The 13,173-nt window shown below is 41.4% G+C and overlaps 2 protein-coding genes across 8 annotated transcripts in view; both read right to left on the reverse strand.

Moving 5' to 3' along the window:
• Nucleotides 1-1,636, reverse strand: part of EXOC1 (exocyst complex component 1) — a 31,073-nt gene extending 29,437 nt beyond the window's left edge. For 2 of the 7 annotated variants that reach the window (XM_054202712.1, XM_054202711.1), the window contains exon 1: nucleotides 1,526-1,611. The gene's annotated coding sequence lies outside the window, so the exon portion shown is untranslated. Of the gene's footprint in view, nucleotides 1-1,160; nucleotides 1,420-1,525 lie in introns of those variants that run through there. The other 5 variants (XM_054202709.1, XM_054202708.1, XM_054202713.1 and 2 more) reach the window with 5 other exon arrangements.
• Nucleotides 1,637-7,036: 5,400 nt separating this feature from the next.
• Nucleotides 7,037-12,916, reverse strand: EXOC1L (exocyst complex component 1 like). The gene is made up of 3 exons (XM_054204089.1): nucleotides 12,793-12,916; nucleotides 9,245-9,375; nucleotides 7,037-7,300 (listed from the first exon to the last, which is right to left on the reverse strand). The coding sequence occupies exons 1-3, from the start codon at nucleotides 12,914-12,916 to the stop codon at nucleotides 7,037-7,039; spliced, it is 519 nt and encodes a 172-aa protein (XP_054060064.1).
• Between the last annotated feature and the right edge of the window lie 257 nt (nucleotides 12,917-13,173).

The following is a 13,173-nucleotide window of genomic DNA, read 5'->3' on the forward strand; positions in this document are numbered from 1 at the left end:
TTTGCAATATTCACCTGATTCAAAACAGTTCCTCACACTACAGAGAGATTCTAGGTAGACTAAAAAGAGCAACACTTAGACATCACATTTCAATGTTTTTATGTAAACACAGAAGCTTCAATACTACTCTGAACTTGTGCCTTAAAATTCTACAGTGTGTTAAACCCAAGATTAATATACATCACATGCACTGCTTGATGCTGGGACGGTATGTAGAGGTTAATTTTAGGTCGGATTTTTCTCTTGGAGATGCCTGGGTTGCTTTCTCTGACAAACATACAGCAAAGACAAAAAGGTTCCCCTGACACTTGAAACAGAGAAGGCACCAAGTTTTCTTTAGTCTTTTATGTCCCACTATGCCTCACAGCTCAGCTGGCCACCACTGCATCTCTCATCTTAGCGAATCTGGTAGTTTTAAAGATTTGTAACCCAAGGGCTTTGAGAAAACAAGAGGCAATAAATTAAGATGGAATTGGTATTTTCAAGTGTACAGAGCTCAGGGTATCCAAAGAAATGCTGTTTATATGATACCCTTATAGCAATGTAGCACTCCATAGCTGCTATCTAACAATTTTCCTCCCCTTTCATCAAATGCTGGGCCCAGCTTCCGTATCCCAAATTGCATCAGGTTGTCCCTCCTGCTAATCTTCAACAGGTGCACAAGATGAACACATGAAATACCAACAAACAGCTGCATTTCAAAAATATCCCCTTTCCTTCCTGATTTAGGGTTTTACTTTCTGCTCTAAATCCCATTCAGGCCGCTGCAACTCCCCAACTCTCCCATTTCAGAGCTAATACAAATTGTCCAGGTTGTGCAGAACATGCCTTCCCCATAAAACAGAACATGTTAAACCCGAGATCAAAGACTTGCTCTGACATGTAGTCCAACTTCTGTTACAAACTCAGCCCCCGTAGCCACAGCCACCAAAACCCTCACAATGTGCCAGGCACAAGCACATCATTAAGTTCTTTGCACGTGAGTCCCGCTGTCCCAAGGGAACACAGAAAGAAACACAAGGAGCTAGAGATGAAGCTGCTTCCTCAGAAAAACGCTTCAAGAGAACCAAGACCACATCAGTCTCTAATAAACCCCATTAGACACTGCTGCATTTTTTTTCCCTAGTAATGTTGCAAAGCCTCGGGTACATGAAATTTACCACAGAGATCACACCGCCGGCACAGCCTGTCCGGGAAGTACAGGGGAAGGATTCAGCAGAGCAATCTGGTAAGGCCATTCAGTGAGCACTGCTCATTAGCCTCTCCAAGCGGGTAAACAGGAAAACACGCTACCAGGTTAAAACATGCTATCAGGTTAAGATCTAACACGAGCGTGTCGCCTAACTGGAACACCCCGAGGAATCAAAAGATTTAACAGGAAAACTCGGAAGAGCCACTGACGGCGGCGGCGGCCTCCCAAGGGCCCGTCTGGCACCAGCTTCACCACCTCCCACCCCCGTCCCACTGACAGCGCCCCGGAGACAACCCGCCCCACAGGGGATGGCGGGGCCGCCTTCGCTCTCACCGCGGAGCCCAGGCCCGGACAGGGAAGGGGAAGGAGGAACCGCCGCCTCCAGCCGCCGCGGCTCCGGCCGCCGCTCCCCGCCGCTGCCCACGGCGGCCGCTTCCGCTCACGTGACGCTATCAGCGAGGCGGCGGGCTAGGAAGTCGGCACAGCCCGCGCGGCGCCCCCTGCTGGAAGGAGGTGGGCGCCAACGCCTGTAACGGCCGCGCCAGGGTGGGGGATGTCGTGGTGGAGTTGTTGAGAAGGGTGATGTCTCGCCAAAGGCCTGCAGGTACCCCCGGGGCTGAAGGAAAAACACAACGCATTCCGACAGTGTCTTAGAACTTTGAGGTGACAAGTCCATCTCTACCCACAGCTGCGAGGGGACAGCTGCCACACAGCGGGGACGCAGCCTCAGGAGAGCCACCCTGCTGGAAGGCCTGGACAGGCTGGAAGGGTGGGCTCCCAACAACCTCGTGAAGTTCAACAAGGACAAGTTTGAGGCCTTTGCACCTGGGGAAACGTCACCCAGGAGGGCAGCACAGGCTGGGATCGACCCATCTGGGGAGCAGCTCTGTGGAAAGGGACCTGGGGGTCCTGGTGGACAACAAGCTCAATGTGAGTGAAAGAGTCTGGGGCCGGACTCTTTTCAGTGGAGCCCAGTGACAGGACCAGGGGCAATGAGCACAAACTGGAACACAGGAGAATCCATCTCAACATGGGGAAAAACTGCTTTATTTTGAGAGTGCCAGAGCCCTGGCACAGGCTGCCCAGAGAGGTGGTGGAGTCTCCGTCTCTGGAGACATTCCAAACCAGCCTGGACGCGTTCCTGTCCAGCCTGTTCTAGGTGAACCTGCTTTGGCGGGGGTGGGGGTGGACTAGATAATATCTGAAAGTCCCTTCCTACCCCGACCGTTCTGTGATTCTGTGATTCTGTGTGCCGCTGCAGCAAAGAAAGCCAACAGGATGCTGGGTTTCACCAACAAGGGCGTCACCAGGAGAGACTAAGTCATTATCCCACTCTACTCAGCACTGGTCAGGCCACACCTGGAACACCTTTTTCAGTTTTGGTCCCTGCTAATACTGGACAGGCTGGAGAGGGTCCAGAGAAGGGCCACCAAGATGATCAAAGGACTGGGAAGCCTGCCATATGAGGAAAGGCTGAGAGAACTGGCTTTGTTCAGCCTTGAGAAAAGAAAGCTTAGGGGAGACCTTATCACCATGTTCCAGTATTTAAAGGGTGGCTACAAAGAAGGTGGAGACTCCCTTTTTACAGGGAGTCCCATGGAAAAGACAAAGTGTGATGGGAACACATTACTCCAGGGGAGATTCCAATTGGATACAAGAGGACAGTTTTTCACAATGAGAACAACCAGCCACTGGAATAATCTCCCCAGGGAAGCTGTGGATTCCTCAACATTGGACACTTTTAAGATTCAGCTGGACAGAGTGCTGGTCCATCTTGTCTAGACCGTGCTTTTTCCAAGAAAGGTTCAACCAGCTGATCCTTGAGGTCCCTCCTAAGCTGGTATTCTGATTCTATGATTCAATGAAAAGCATTCAGATTTTGGCTCTACCCCTAAGCAGAAGTGCCCTTAATAACTGACAGTCTTTAATGCCAGTGATAATTCAGAGGGAACAGTTACTCTGTGACTAGTCATCATGAAATTTAGGATTTGGTATCTAACCATTTGGTGTGAGAAACGATGTTCACATCTGCTCGTAGCTACTTGTAGCCACTGCTGAATTCAGTGAGAACTGGAACTGCCTTCTGGCTCAAACTTTGCTGTGACAGAGGTTCTCCACACAATTGGTATACTTCATTCATTTTTAGCATTATTCATATAAATTAATGTAATATTTCTTCAAGGCTTTCACGCAGAGTTAAGGGAAGGATGAAATAATTACAGATTATTTGAACTGTATGATTTATTCACAGTAATACACCAGTATGCCTTTAAGGTATGGTTGATAAAATTTATTAGCCAGGCCATGACCAATAAAGAACAACAGAAAACATCTTTTCCAAGTTAATGTTACAAATTGCCAAAACATGGACTTTTAACATGTAAAACTGATTCATCCTTCTTGTATCATTTTTCCACTTGACTTAAAACATTAAACATTACTGACCAATAGAGTCTTGCTGAATGTACTTCTATTTCCTGACTTACAAAAAAACGTGCTGTATACTTCTGTAATATATCATTCATGAGGGCCAAGGTTAAAAGAGAAGTTACAGTTTGGTAATTTCTCAATTCAGCCACAAAATGGAACTGTCTCTGGCTAGATCTATAAAGACTGGACAAGGCAGCCATAAAAGATTGGATGGGGTTTCATAAAGCTTTTGGTGGTGGTGGTCAAAACCTTTCTAGTTTCCTGTCTTTAGCTGTTAATTCTGCTTCAGGGCAAAAAAAAACCCCAAAACTTAGTTTGTTAATGCTAAAATGTGGTTAGACATGTTAAAAGTGACGTGTGATTATTTTACAGGGCGCACAGTGCCATTCTCTCCTCTCCTACTTCAGCTTTCCACAGATGCTCTTTAAAAAGGGGCTTTCATCTTCCAATACTGACTTTAACTCATGACAAAATACTCCTGAATTACATATTGCAAATAATGTAATATAATCACTCGTTTTACTGCAAGAAGATAGATTTATATGCTGAAAGTGACTGACAGTATTGGGAAATAGGTAGATGACAGGGAAAGAAGCAGTATAGGCTTTCGCTGGGAAGCGGTGGGTTACTGTATGTATGACTCCAATATCCAAAGGAGAAGAATGAGAAATAGCCCAGAATGCACAGTCCAGAACAGGCTCCCTGCTCTGTTTCACTTCTAAAATTCTTTTTTAAATTCTGCATTGATTTGTATTTGCTTAATTTAAGATGCAGAAAAGGATTAGCTAAGCATGAAAGATAAACACACAGGAGAAGAGTCCTTCTGTTTTAAATAGACAGCCATGGGACTTATATGGTGAAAATTATCTTAAATCCATGAACTCCAGTAGAACTTCACCAGTGTGTTTTTTATTGATATGCAACTGTCTTATCTGAATTATGATATTAAATGCTTTTTATAGCATGGAGCTGCAGGAAACTGATGTTTTTTAAGTATAGAATAAGACAAATATGGTATTGATAAATGCTATGTACAAAATAGTCTCAAATTCTTTTGTCATAGGTTTCCCTATATTCTTAATTCTGATGTTGGTTAAAGAGTGTAAAAAAAAAACACTTAGGAAAAAAACATCACCTGCCTTTTATGGCAGCCTCTATTCTCTGCCTCTGAAACAAGTGAGCATGAAGTTCTGTTTGCTCATTATCAATCTTCTTCATTTTCAGGCTGCCATCTTTTTTCTCTTCTCAGTAACAAAAACAGCTGATAATTTCTATGTTCAGAAGAAAATCCACATTATATCCACAACCTCAAGTATTAATTCACTCCATCAGTTAACTGAAACCTTTTATAAGAATGTTACAAATGCATTTGTGATAATCCTTTACTCCTGTAAGTTTCTTCTTATTCAATTTTGGAGTAGTCTTCCAGGAGAAGCAGATGAATCCCCAGACATTGTATTTCAAACTGCATTCTGTATATATCCAATGTCAGCAAATGTGATGTAGGAAACAATTCTGCATTAATTGAAAGATGGGCTGTTTAGCCTGTCAGTTTTTTTGCATTTATAATTTAGCATATTCTCTATCTCCTGTGGTGCAGTTATGCTATACAAACCGCAAAGCGACCATCTCCCGCACCTCAGGACAAAGACTTTCCATAGTGCGATCAGGTCAGTCTAGCAATTACACGCTGTCTTGGTATTTGACATCTTATAAAGAACAGTGTAAATGTAAAGAGTCCCCAGATTAGGTCCACAGAGATCTTTTAAAATATTTTTCCTTTTGATAATAACTGAAATAATTTACATGAACAATGTCCCTTTTTCTCCTTTCCTTTTGTTTAGTCTGATCACTTAGAGAAGAATGTCTGAAATATTATGTTATCAGGCAGAAGAAATGCCAAACAGATTTTATTGCATATTATTGCACATAAAATGCAGGCTTATTTGTCTTATAATATAGTCAGTTTAATGTTTATACAGTACAAGAATAGAAAGATATAAACTACTGATGCAATTCCATTAAATATGATTGAACATTATAGTCATTTTTAGCTTATCAGTTTCTAACATGATACAAACAATTATTTTTTTTCAGGAATTCACTATACCTCTATACCTGTACTTTTTTCCAAAGGAATGCTCTGAAGTTCTTATTATTAGACCTTCTATGTTTTTATTACAAGATGAATGATACGAGCTTTCCACCCAGAAAATATTTCCTTGTGCCTATTAAGCAAAGAATTTGTAAACATTACAGAAAAGATTGTGACCTCTACAATTAATACAGAGTCCAAACAAGACAACGTATCATAGGTAACAGTAATCTGAATTATACTTGGTACTGAAGATGGTTTTGTGAAACCTGGATGTTGGACAAATACTTCTTGTGTCTATGGATCAAATGTTACAACACAGATACTTGCACTGGATTATCCCAAAGACATTCTGAAAAGAACAACTGCATTTCATAAGCAATTACTATAGATATAGTCCTTCTCTCTAACAGTATTTAGGTGGCAAATGTAAGGCTTAGGTCCTTACAAATTCCAGAAGATTAGCGTTGCCCACATAAGCTGCCTTCACAACTGGCAAGGTATATGTAACTATTAAGATTTGTGTTAGAATTAATGTAATTTACAACAAATATCTAGAATAAATACATAATTTCTGCAGATTGGATAATCAAAGGTATGGCCTTTCCTATATACAAGCAGTAGGATAACATTTAAAAAATAAAGTAGAAAGCTGTACATTTTATACAGTTTTTCAAATACATTCTCCCGTATTTGATGATATTCAACTTTGAATCCAAAGTACATTTACACAAATGTTTTCAAAGGTGGGAGTCCATATGAAAGACAACAGCAAAGTGTGAGTCACAGTACCCCTGTGTGACTCCCCCATTTTACAGCTGGCAGGTTCTGAGAGAGGACAGTAACCAGACCATGATTTCCGAGGAGTGATTTACATCCGTCAGCTTTAGGTACGCAGCTGGTTTAGTCCACAGCTCGTCTCCTTGTACTCTCTTGGCTGCCGAAAGAGAAAGGAAATCTTCTCTTGCAGGACGTTCTGACCAGAAGCTTCTCTGAATGACCTTCTGGGTTGGCATTTCTTTATTGACTCTGGGAAGAGCAGCCGGTTAGCTTAGCTGACTGACACTGGGCAACGTCACTGGGCTTCTTGTTGTCAGTCAGCTTTGTTCCTCTTCAGCTCTTGCTCTATACAGCTTTAATTCATCCTCTCCTTCTACTGTAATATAATGCTGTCACAAGTCCAGCTGTTATTTTCTGTTATGGGTGAGATCTTCCAGGGAAGATACTGCATATTACTTACTATCTTTTTGATCAGATGATTTATGAAATGCTGGTCAGCAGAATTCAACCAGTCAACCTTAATGTTAGAAAATGCATCTTTAGGACAAAGGACACAGGGAGAGACATAAAAGGTTGGAAGCATAGAAGCATATCCTCATAAGTACTAAGCAATCCCTGTTGTTGGATGACCAGATTGAGTCATCATTTAGGTAGGTGTCGTCAAAGTTCACGATCTTCAAGTCCTTCTTAAGGTACATTTCATTCAGTTTGTTTAGCGTTCGAGCAAAGGTATATTTAGATGCACAACTATATGCTTCCAGATTGTAGACTTTGTGGAAGTGCATATCAAAATATGGATTATCCTAAAAAAACGGAGAGAGAATGAAATTATAACATGCATTACAAATTTTAGAACTGCAATCTGTTGTTCTCTGCCCAGCTACCTTCAGAGCTTTTTCTCAGTTTGATGGACTCCTAAAGGACTTCGCATCTTTCTGCTATTCATACTAAAAGATCTTTTAAAACTTTACAAAGTATCGGTTTGTAATTAGCTGCCATTCTTTGCCATTAGGAGCTTTGCCTGAGTAAAACTTTCAGTTTGGCCAAGTGTTACGCTGCACTTTATTGGGATTTTACAATCTTGTTTTGAAATGAACCATTTTGTCATGTTGCCTAAAAAACACTATATGAAAAGCACTTGCCTTGAACTATAACTATATATGCCTGTCAGAAGAAGAATATTGATTGCCCTTCCTGCCTAAATCGTAATTCTCTGTGCTTCCTGGCTCTTTGGCACAATTAATCCCAGCAGCAGCTAGATTCCGTTAAATTCTGTGGGTATGAATAACTATTATGAATATTTATAGCAGTGTTAATCACCCTATAATTATGAGTTTGAGGTTCATTTAGGCTTTTCTTTAACCAAAAATGAGACAGATTTTGATCATCCCAGTTACGGAAGGCTGAATCATCTCTATAGGATATTTTAGCACAACACTTCAGAAAAAAGCTAAAGTAAACTCATGCAGGCAAGTGATAAGGAAATCCCCTGACTGCCTTGGCTGGGGAAGGGACAGGAGCATCTCCATAAGCAAGATAACTTGGAGAAGGGATGTAAGGAATTATAAGGTTTGGCTTTTTTTCTCTTCTGGCCTGAACTGCCAAGAGCTCCCAGGGTGCAGGGATACTCTGAAGCTGAGCTCACCTCCTCCGTCTCCCAGGTTCCTGGTTTTAGACTTGAGGACAATGTGCACAGGACAGAAGACCAACCACAGTTTGTTATTTTCCTGGGAGTAAGGCTCTGAAACCTTTCTTGTGAGCTCTTCATTTCTCTTTCACTAGGATAATGTAATCTGAATTCTATTTTATGTTCACTTGAAAGCACTTTCAAAGGGAAAAAAAATTTTTCCTGGACTACGTTTATTATGCACAGACAACTGTTAAAATGTCTTCTCAGCCACGCAGTAAGATATTCTCCTTAGCATATTCTTCTAGCTTTTGTAAAATAGGATTTAATTCTACTATTGGTGTTCTGTATTGTACTACTGCAGGCTCATTTTACTCTTCTGAAGTTGTGTCTGAGAAATTAGGGCTTTTTTTGGCAGTAAGGTCAGCCAGATCTAGCCAAAGCTGTTTCATATTTACACACACAAATACACAAATAGTTAATTGATCAATGTAATGTGAGATTAAGCTACGTGAAAGAGGCACAATTTCATGAGCTGGTACACCAAACGATGCACTTTCTTGCAAGATGTTTTGCACATTGACTTTGTCACACAGGGAACAGGTTCACACACTCAAATGTCAGGGTCACAATCACTATAAAAATATTTAATGAAATTATTTATTATTATTTATTTAATTATTATTAAGTAAATGTAATTCATTCATTAAATAAATTAATTAATGTCATTAAATTATTATTTATTAATGAAATTAAAATCTATGGGATTAACTCCAGTTCACACTGGGAGCTGCAGGCGGAGAACTTTTGTTCCCAGTTATGATGAACAAATTAGAAAACATCCAGCTTGTGCCCCAGATCTCAGCCAGAGAGATGAAGATCAAAAACAAGAAAGTCTATCCTTCCTCTCCCCCTCCAACAGTGCAAATGCGATGTGGAGCCTCTCACATGCAAAAAAAACAAAATTCCTTGGAGGTTTGATTTATTTTTTTTTATTTTTTTTTACGTAACTCTCTTTTTCAGATAATGCATTTTAACTGCATTTTAATACTTGTATCCCAAATTGCAGCACAAGAAAAGTATACTCTAATATATGTATTTAATCATACATAACACTTACAGTATCTGCTTCTTTTCCATCAATCATCTCAAGATCTTTCAAAAACCACTTTTCAACTATTTCATATTTCTCCTCTCGATCCACTCGCAAGTGTTTAACCATGCATATTTCTACTTCTTCACTTTTAGTCACTGCAAGAAAAAAATAGTTTAGATATGCAAGCGATTCCCAAAAGTTCCAATCATAACAGACTTAATCAAACTACGTTTTAGATAATAACTTAAATGATGATGGGCAGGGCTGTACCAGGCTTAATAGTTTTATTTTGCCCAGGTAGTAGGAATAACACCATGTTCTCAACCTATGAAACCTGGCAGCTTTTAGTAGAATTAGGATTTACTTTATTCATCCTGCGAAAAGAGAATGTTGTCTGTGCAAAAGCCTTCCATCTGAATTCACCAGCAGTGCAATGAAAGCCTAATTCTGGCACTGGAGCTGTGTGGATAATCCACTTATCCTACTTACTTCTAAGGGGAATCTTTTGGGGTACTAGAGTCAGAAAACTGGAAAACCGCTACCAAGGCTCTGTATTTACATGACTTGTGCTATACTTTCCATTCCGGGCATTCTCTTATGAAGCCATTACTTTTTCAAGAGAAAATTCTTATTTCCCTATAAAATATGTAAGTAGGACACTTAACAAAAATAACATCGAAAATATTACCTAAAGCTTCAAGTGACCCAGTGCTGTCTTTGTTGAAATTACTATTTTCCAACTTGGGCGGGAAATGAGAGTAAAAAGAGCACCAAGATGCTCTTTGCAATAACTACCATTATTAATTGATTACGCTGAGTGCTGCGTGGGAGGTTGGATTTCTGTAACACACAACAATGAGTGTGAAAAGCACTGGAGCCTGAACAATCTCCTGCCTGTCCAGCACGATGACTGCAGGCAGGCTACTTCCCCAAGCCATCCTGTAGCCTAAGGAAAGGGCGAGACGGCACGTACGTCTCGTAGGAGCATTTTGACATCACAGCACAAGGCTACAGATGCAGGCGCAAAATTCTTTTATTTCTAAGTGCTGCCTCGATTTTTGAAAGCGCATCGTGAAACTTGACAAATTTTATCTTACTCCTGTTAAAAGATCTCTTACTTCACACCCGTCTATAAGAAAATAGTTATTCAAATAAAGACAAACAAAGGATATATGTTGGAGATATGCCTTCTTTCCATTGCAAAGAAAAACAGTGGAAAATATATAAATTGATGACAATTTCGCTCGGCCTACAGCTTCCCTGCCTGGAAAATACAAATCACTGCTGCTTTTCTTTCTGGTCCTATGAGTCATAGTTGCTCAGTGACTTTTAAGCAAAGGACCACCACTGTATTACCTTCTGTGGAGAAGTTACAATGGTTTTCATTTGCAAGCAAATCTAGTAGGCTAATCTTAGAAAGTTCTCTTCATGCTTTCAGTTTCTCCCATTTTGCTTGTTTGCTTGCTTGTGAGGGAATATGTTGTCTCCCTCAGGAGTTAAAATGAAAAGAAACAAGCCCAAAAGCCCCCAGTCCTGTCAGAAATACAGGGGGACGTCCTAGTGGCCCCCACGTCCCACACACTGCCACCTGTCTACCCCCATGCAGGAGCAGAAATCATATGGCACAAAGACATATGGCACAGATGTGTTAAGAAAAATTAAACCAGGAGTATGTCCTGCCCAGTGGTGAAACTTGGGCAGACTATTTTCAACTAAAAATAAAAAACAACAATAAAAAAGTCTTTCTTTACTTTTCCTGTATTTTTGATACTGCTTGTTGTTGCACTCAGCTGACAAAGTTAAAGAAAATTTAATTTTTTACATAGAACATGAGCTTAGATCTGCCATTTCGTCCTATTAAACTCTAAAAGCTTTTCTTGGTGAGGGCAGGGCTATGGCAATGCCTTCATAGATCACAAACTACTTCTTGTCTTCCATGGACTGAACACCTTTTTCAGAGTCTCTGCTGGAAAATAGGATGTTATCCCTACTTTTCTTCTCAGGCATACCATTACTGGACTGTGAAAATTCCTGAATGTGGTTGCGTTTCAGCTTTAGGTTCCTCCAGGGTTTATAAAGCCTTTGGTGAAAGGACACTATTGCCATCACCCAAGAACTGAGACTTGCTGTTGTGAAAAGGAAGGGAAATGATGTTGGGCATATGGCACAAAAATAAGATTGTTCAGTTATCCACACCAAGATTTTGTTGCAATATAGATTTCAAAAGGCACAGCCTTCTAAAGTTTTGCCTATAGTTTGACTGATTTTAATTATTATTTTTTTTTTTTAAAATTATGGTAATTTGAAATCAACAGGAATATACTGGGGTTGCATGTCAGGGGTAAGATTTTAGATAATGTGTTTTGCTCCTACGGAATCACAGCAGATTACAGTAGCTGCTGGCAGCCAGATGCAACCCATCCTTCAGAATCAGATTTCCACTCTACTCACCACTTACTTGACTATGCCTGAATATATTAAGAGTTTAATATTGGATACTGGAGAGATCCCACTCTTAATATGCTACATAAGCTTTCCTTTATGTCTTCTTTGTCACTTGGTCTTTATGTCACTTCCAATCAGTTAATCTCATTAGGGGCTTCCCTTATGGCTTGTTCTCCTCAACCTTAAAAAGAAATTTTTAGTAAAGATTTTAAAGGTCCGTAATGTTATTTCTCCTCTTTGGATGTTTCATAACAGTGAACTGTTTAGATCTACCACATGCAACTAAACGTAATTCTACTGGATAGTTTTATAAAATATGAATCAGGTTGGTATTTCTGTGCATTTACAAGCTCTATGACATTCAGGAATCCATTTCTTAAAACTCTTTTTTACAGTTCTAAAATACAAAGCCTGTTCTACTAAAATCACGTGAGTGCAGGGAACATAGCTTGCTCCCTATTTCCAGTAATCTGTAAAACAACTTAAATATTCTAAAAACTTCAGATGTTTACAAAGATCATGATCACAGAATACGGTTGACATCACCCCATATTGGATGTTAACCCAATCTATGTCTCAAGTACATAGATTTTGTCTACCTGTTATATATGTGTTTTGAGCCTGAAGAGGAAATGGGATGGAAGAAACGTTCACTTCAACCTAACTACTTACGGGTGAGAGCATTTCTCTTTCGCAGTATCCTTCAGTGTTGTGAAATAAAATAAAATAAAATAGAACAAATGAGCTTTTCTGAAACCTTGTTTTGAAAAGGTTATGGAACAGATACACTTGAAATCAGATTTAGTTATGAAGCAGATACACTTGAAATCAAATTTAGCAAAGAGCCAGATAATCAAGTTTAGCACTCACGGCAATCTTGTTTTACTCACAGTTCGTGCTAATTACTAACCCAAATGTGGATTTATTCAAACCACGAGACTAATTTATTGTTACCAAAGTAACTGGGACAACACATAGGACATTAGACCAAGGCAAAGGACAAAAGCTCTATAAATTACAACTGATGCCTGCAAGCGTGCATGAGTTTGAGCCCCGGCCTCTCTCCCGCGCATCCCCCCGCACCCCTCCGCGCATCCCCCGCACCCCCCCGCGCACCACCCCGCTACCTGCGGCGCACAGGTAGCATCGCTGGGCGCCCGAGCCCTCCTCCACCTCGATGAACTCCTGCAGCCTCAGCCGCCGGGGGCCGAACAGCCTCTTCGCCAGCTCCTCCTTCACCAGCGAGGACATCGCCGCCCCCCCCCCGCCGCCGCCGCCGCCTCCCGGCTCCTGGGCGGCGGGTACCGGACCCCCGCGTCCCGCAGCCGCCGCTCCGCGCACCCGCGGGGGACAGCGGCGGAGGCTGCCCCCCGGCCGCGGGGGAGGCATCGCTCCCGGCGGGGTCCGGGTACCGACAGTCCCCCCCCACCCCGGCCAGCCCCCTCCGCCGCCGTTAAGGCTCCGGTCACCGGAGCGGGGAGAGGCCGGGCCGCGCATCTCCCCGCCCC

Source organism: Rissa tridactyla, chromosome 5, assembly GCF_028500815.1.
Source record: "Rissa tridactyla isolate bRisTri1 chromosome 5, bRisTri1.patW.cur.20221130, whole genome shotgun sequence".
NCBI lineage: Eukaryota > Metazoa > Chordata > Aves > Charadriiformes > Laridae > Rissa > Rissa tridactyla.

Excerpts from the sequence above, each read along its gene's own strand:
- EXOC1L (XM_054204089.1), bottom strand. The coding sequence starts at position 12,916 with ATGTCCTCGCTGGTGAAGGAGGAGCTGGCGAAGAGGCTGTTCGGCCCC. Across the intron at positions 9,376-12,792 it reads ATGCTACCTGTGCGCCGCAG|TGACTAAAAGTGAAGAAGTA; the intron begins GTAGCGGGGTGG and ends TTTTTCTTGCAG. Across the intron at positions 7,301-9,244 it reads ATGGAAAAGAAGCAGATACT|GATAATCCATATTTTGATAT; the intron begins GTAAGTGTTATG and ends CCGTTTTTTTAG.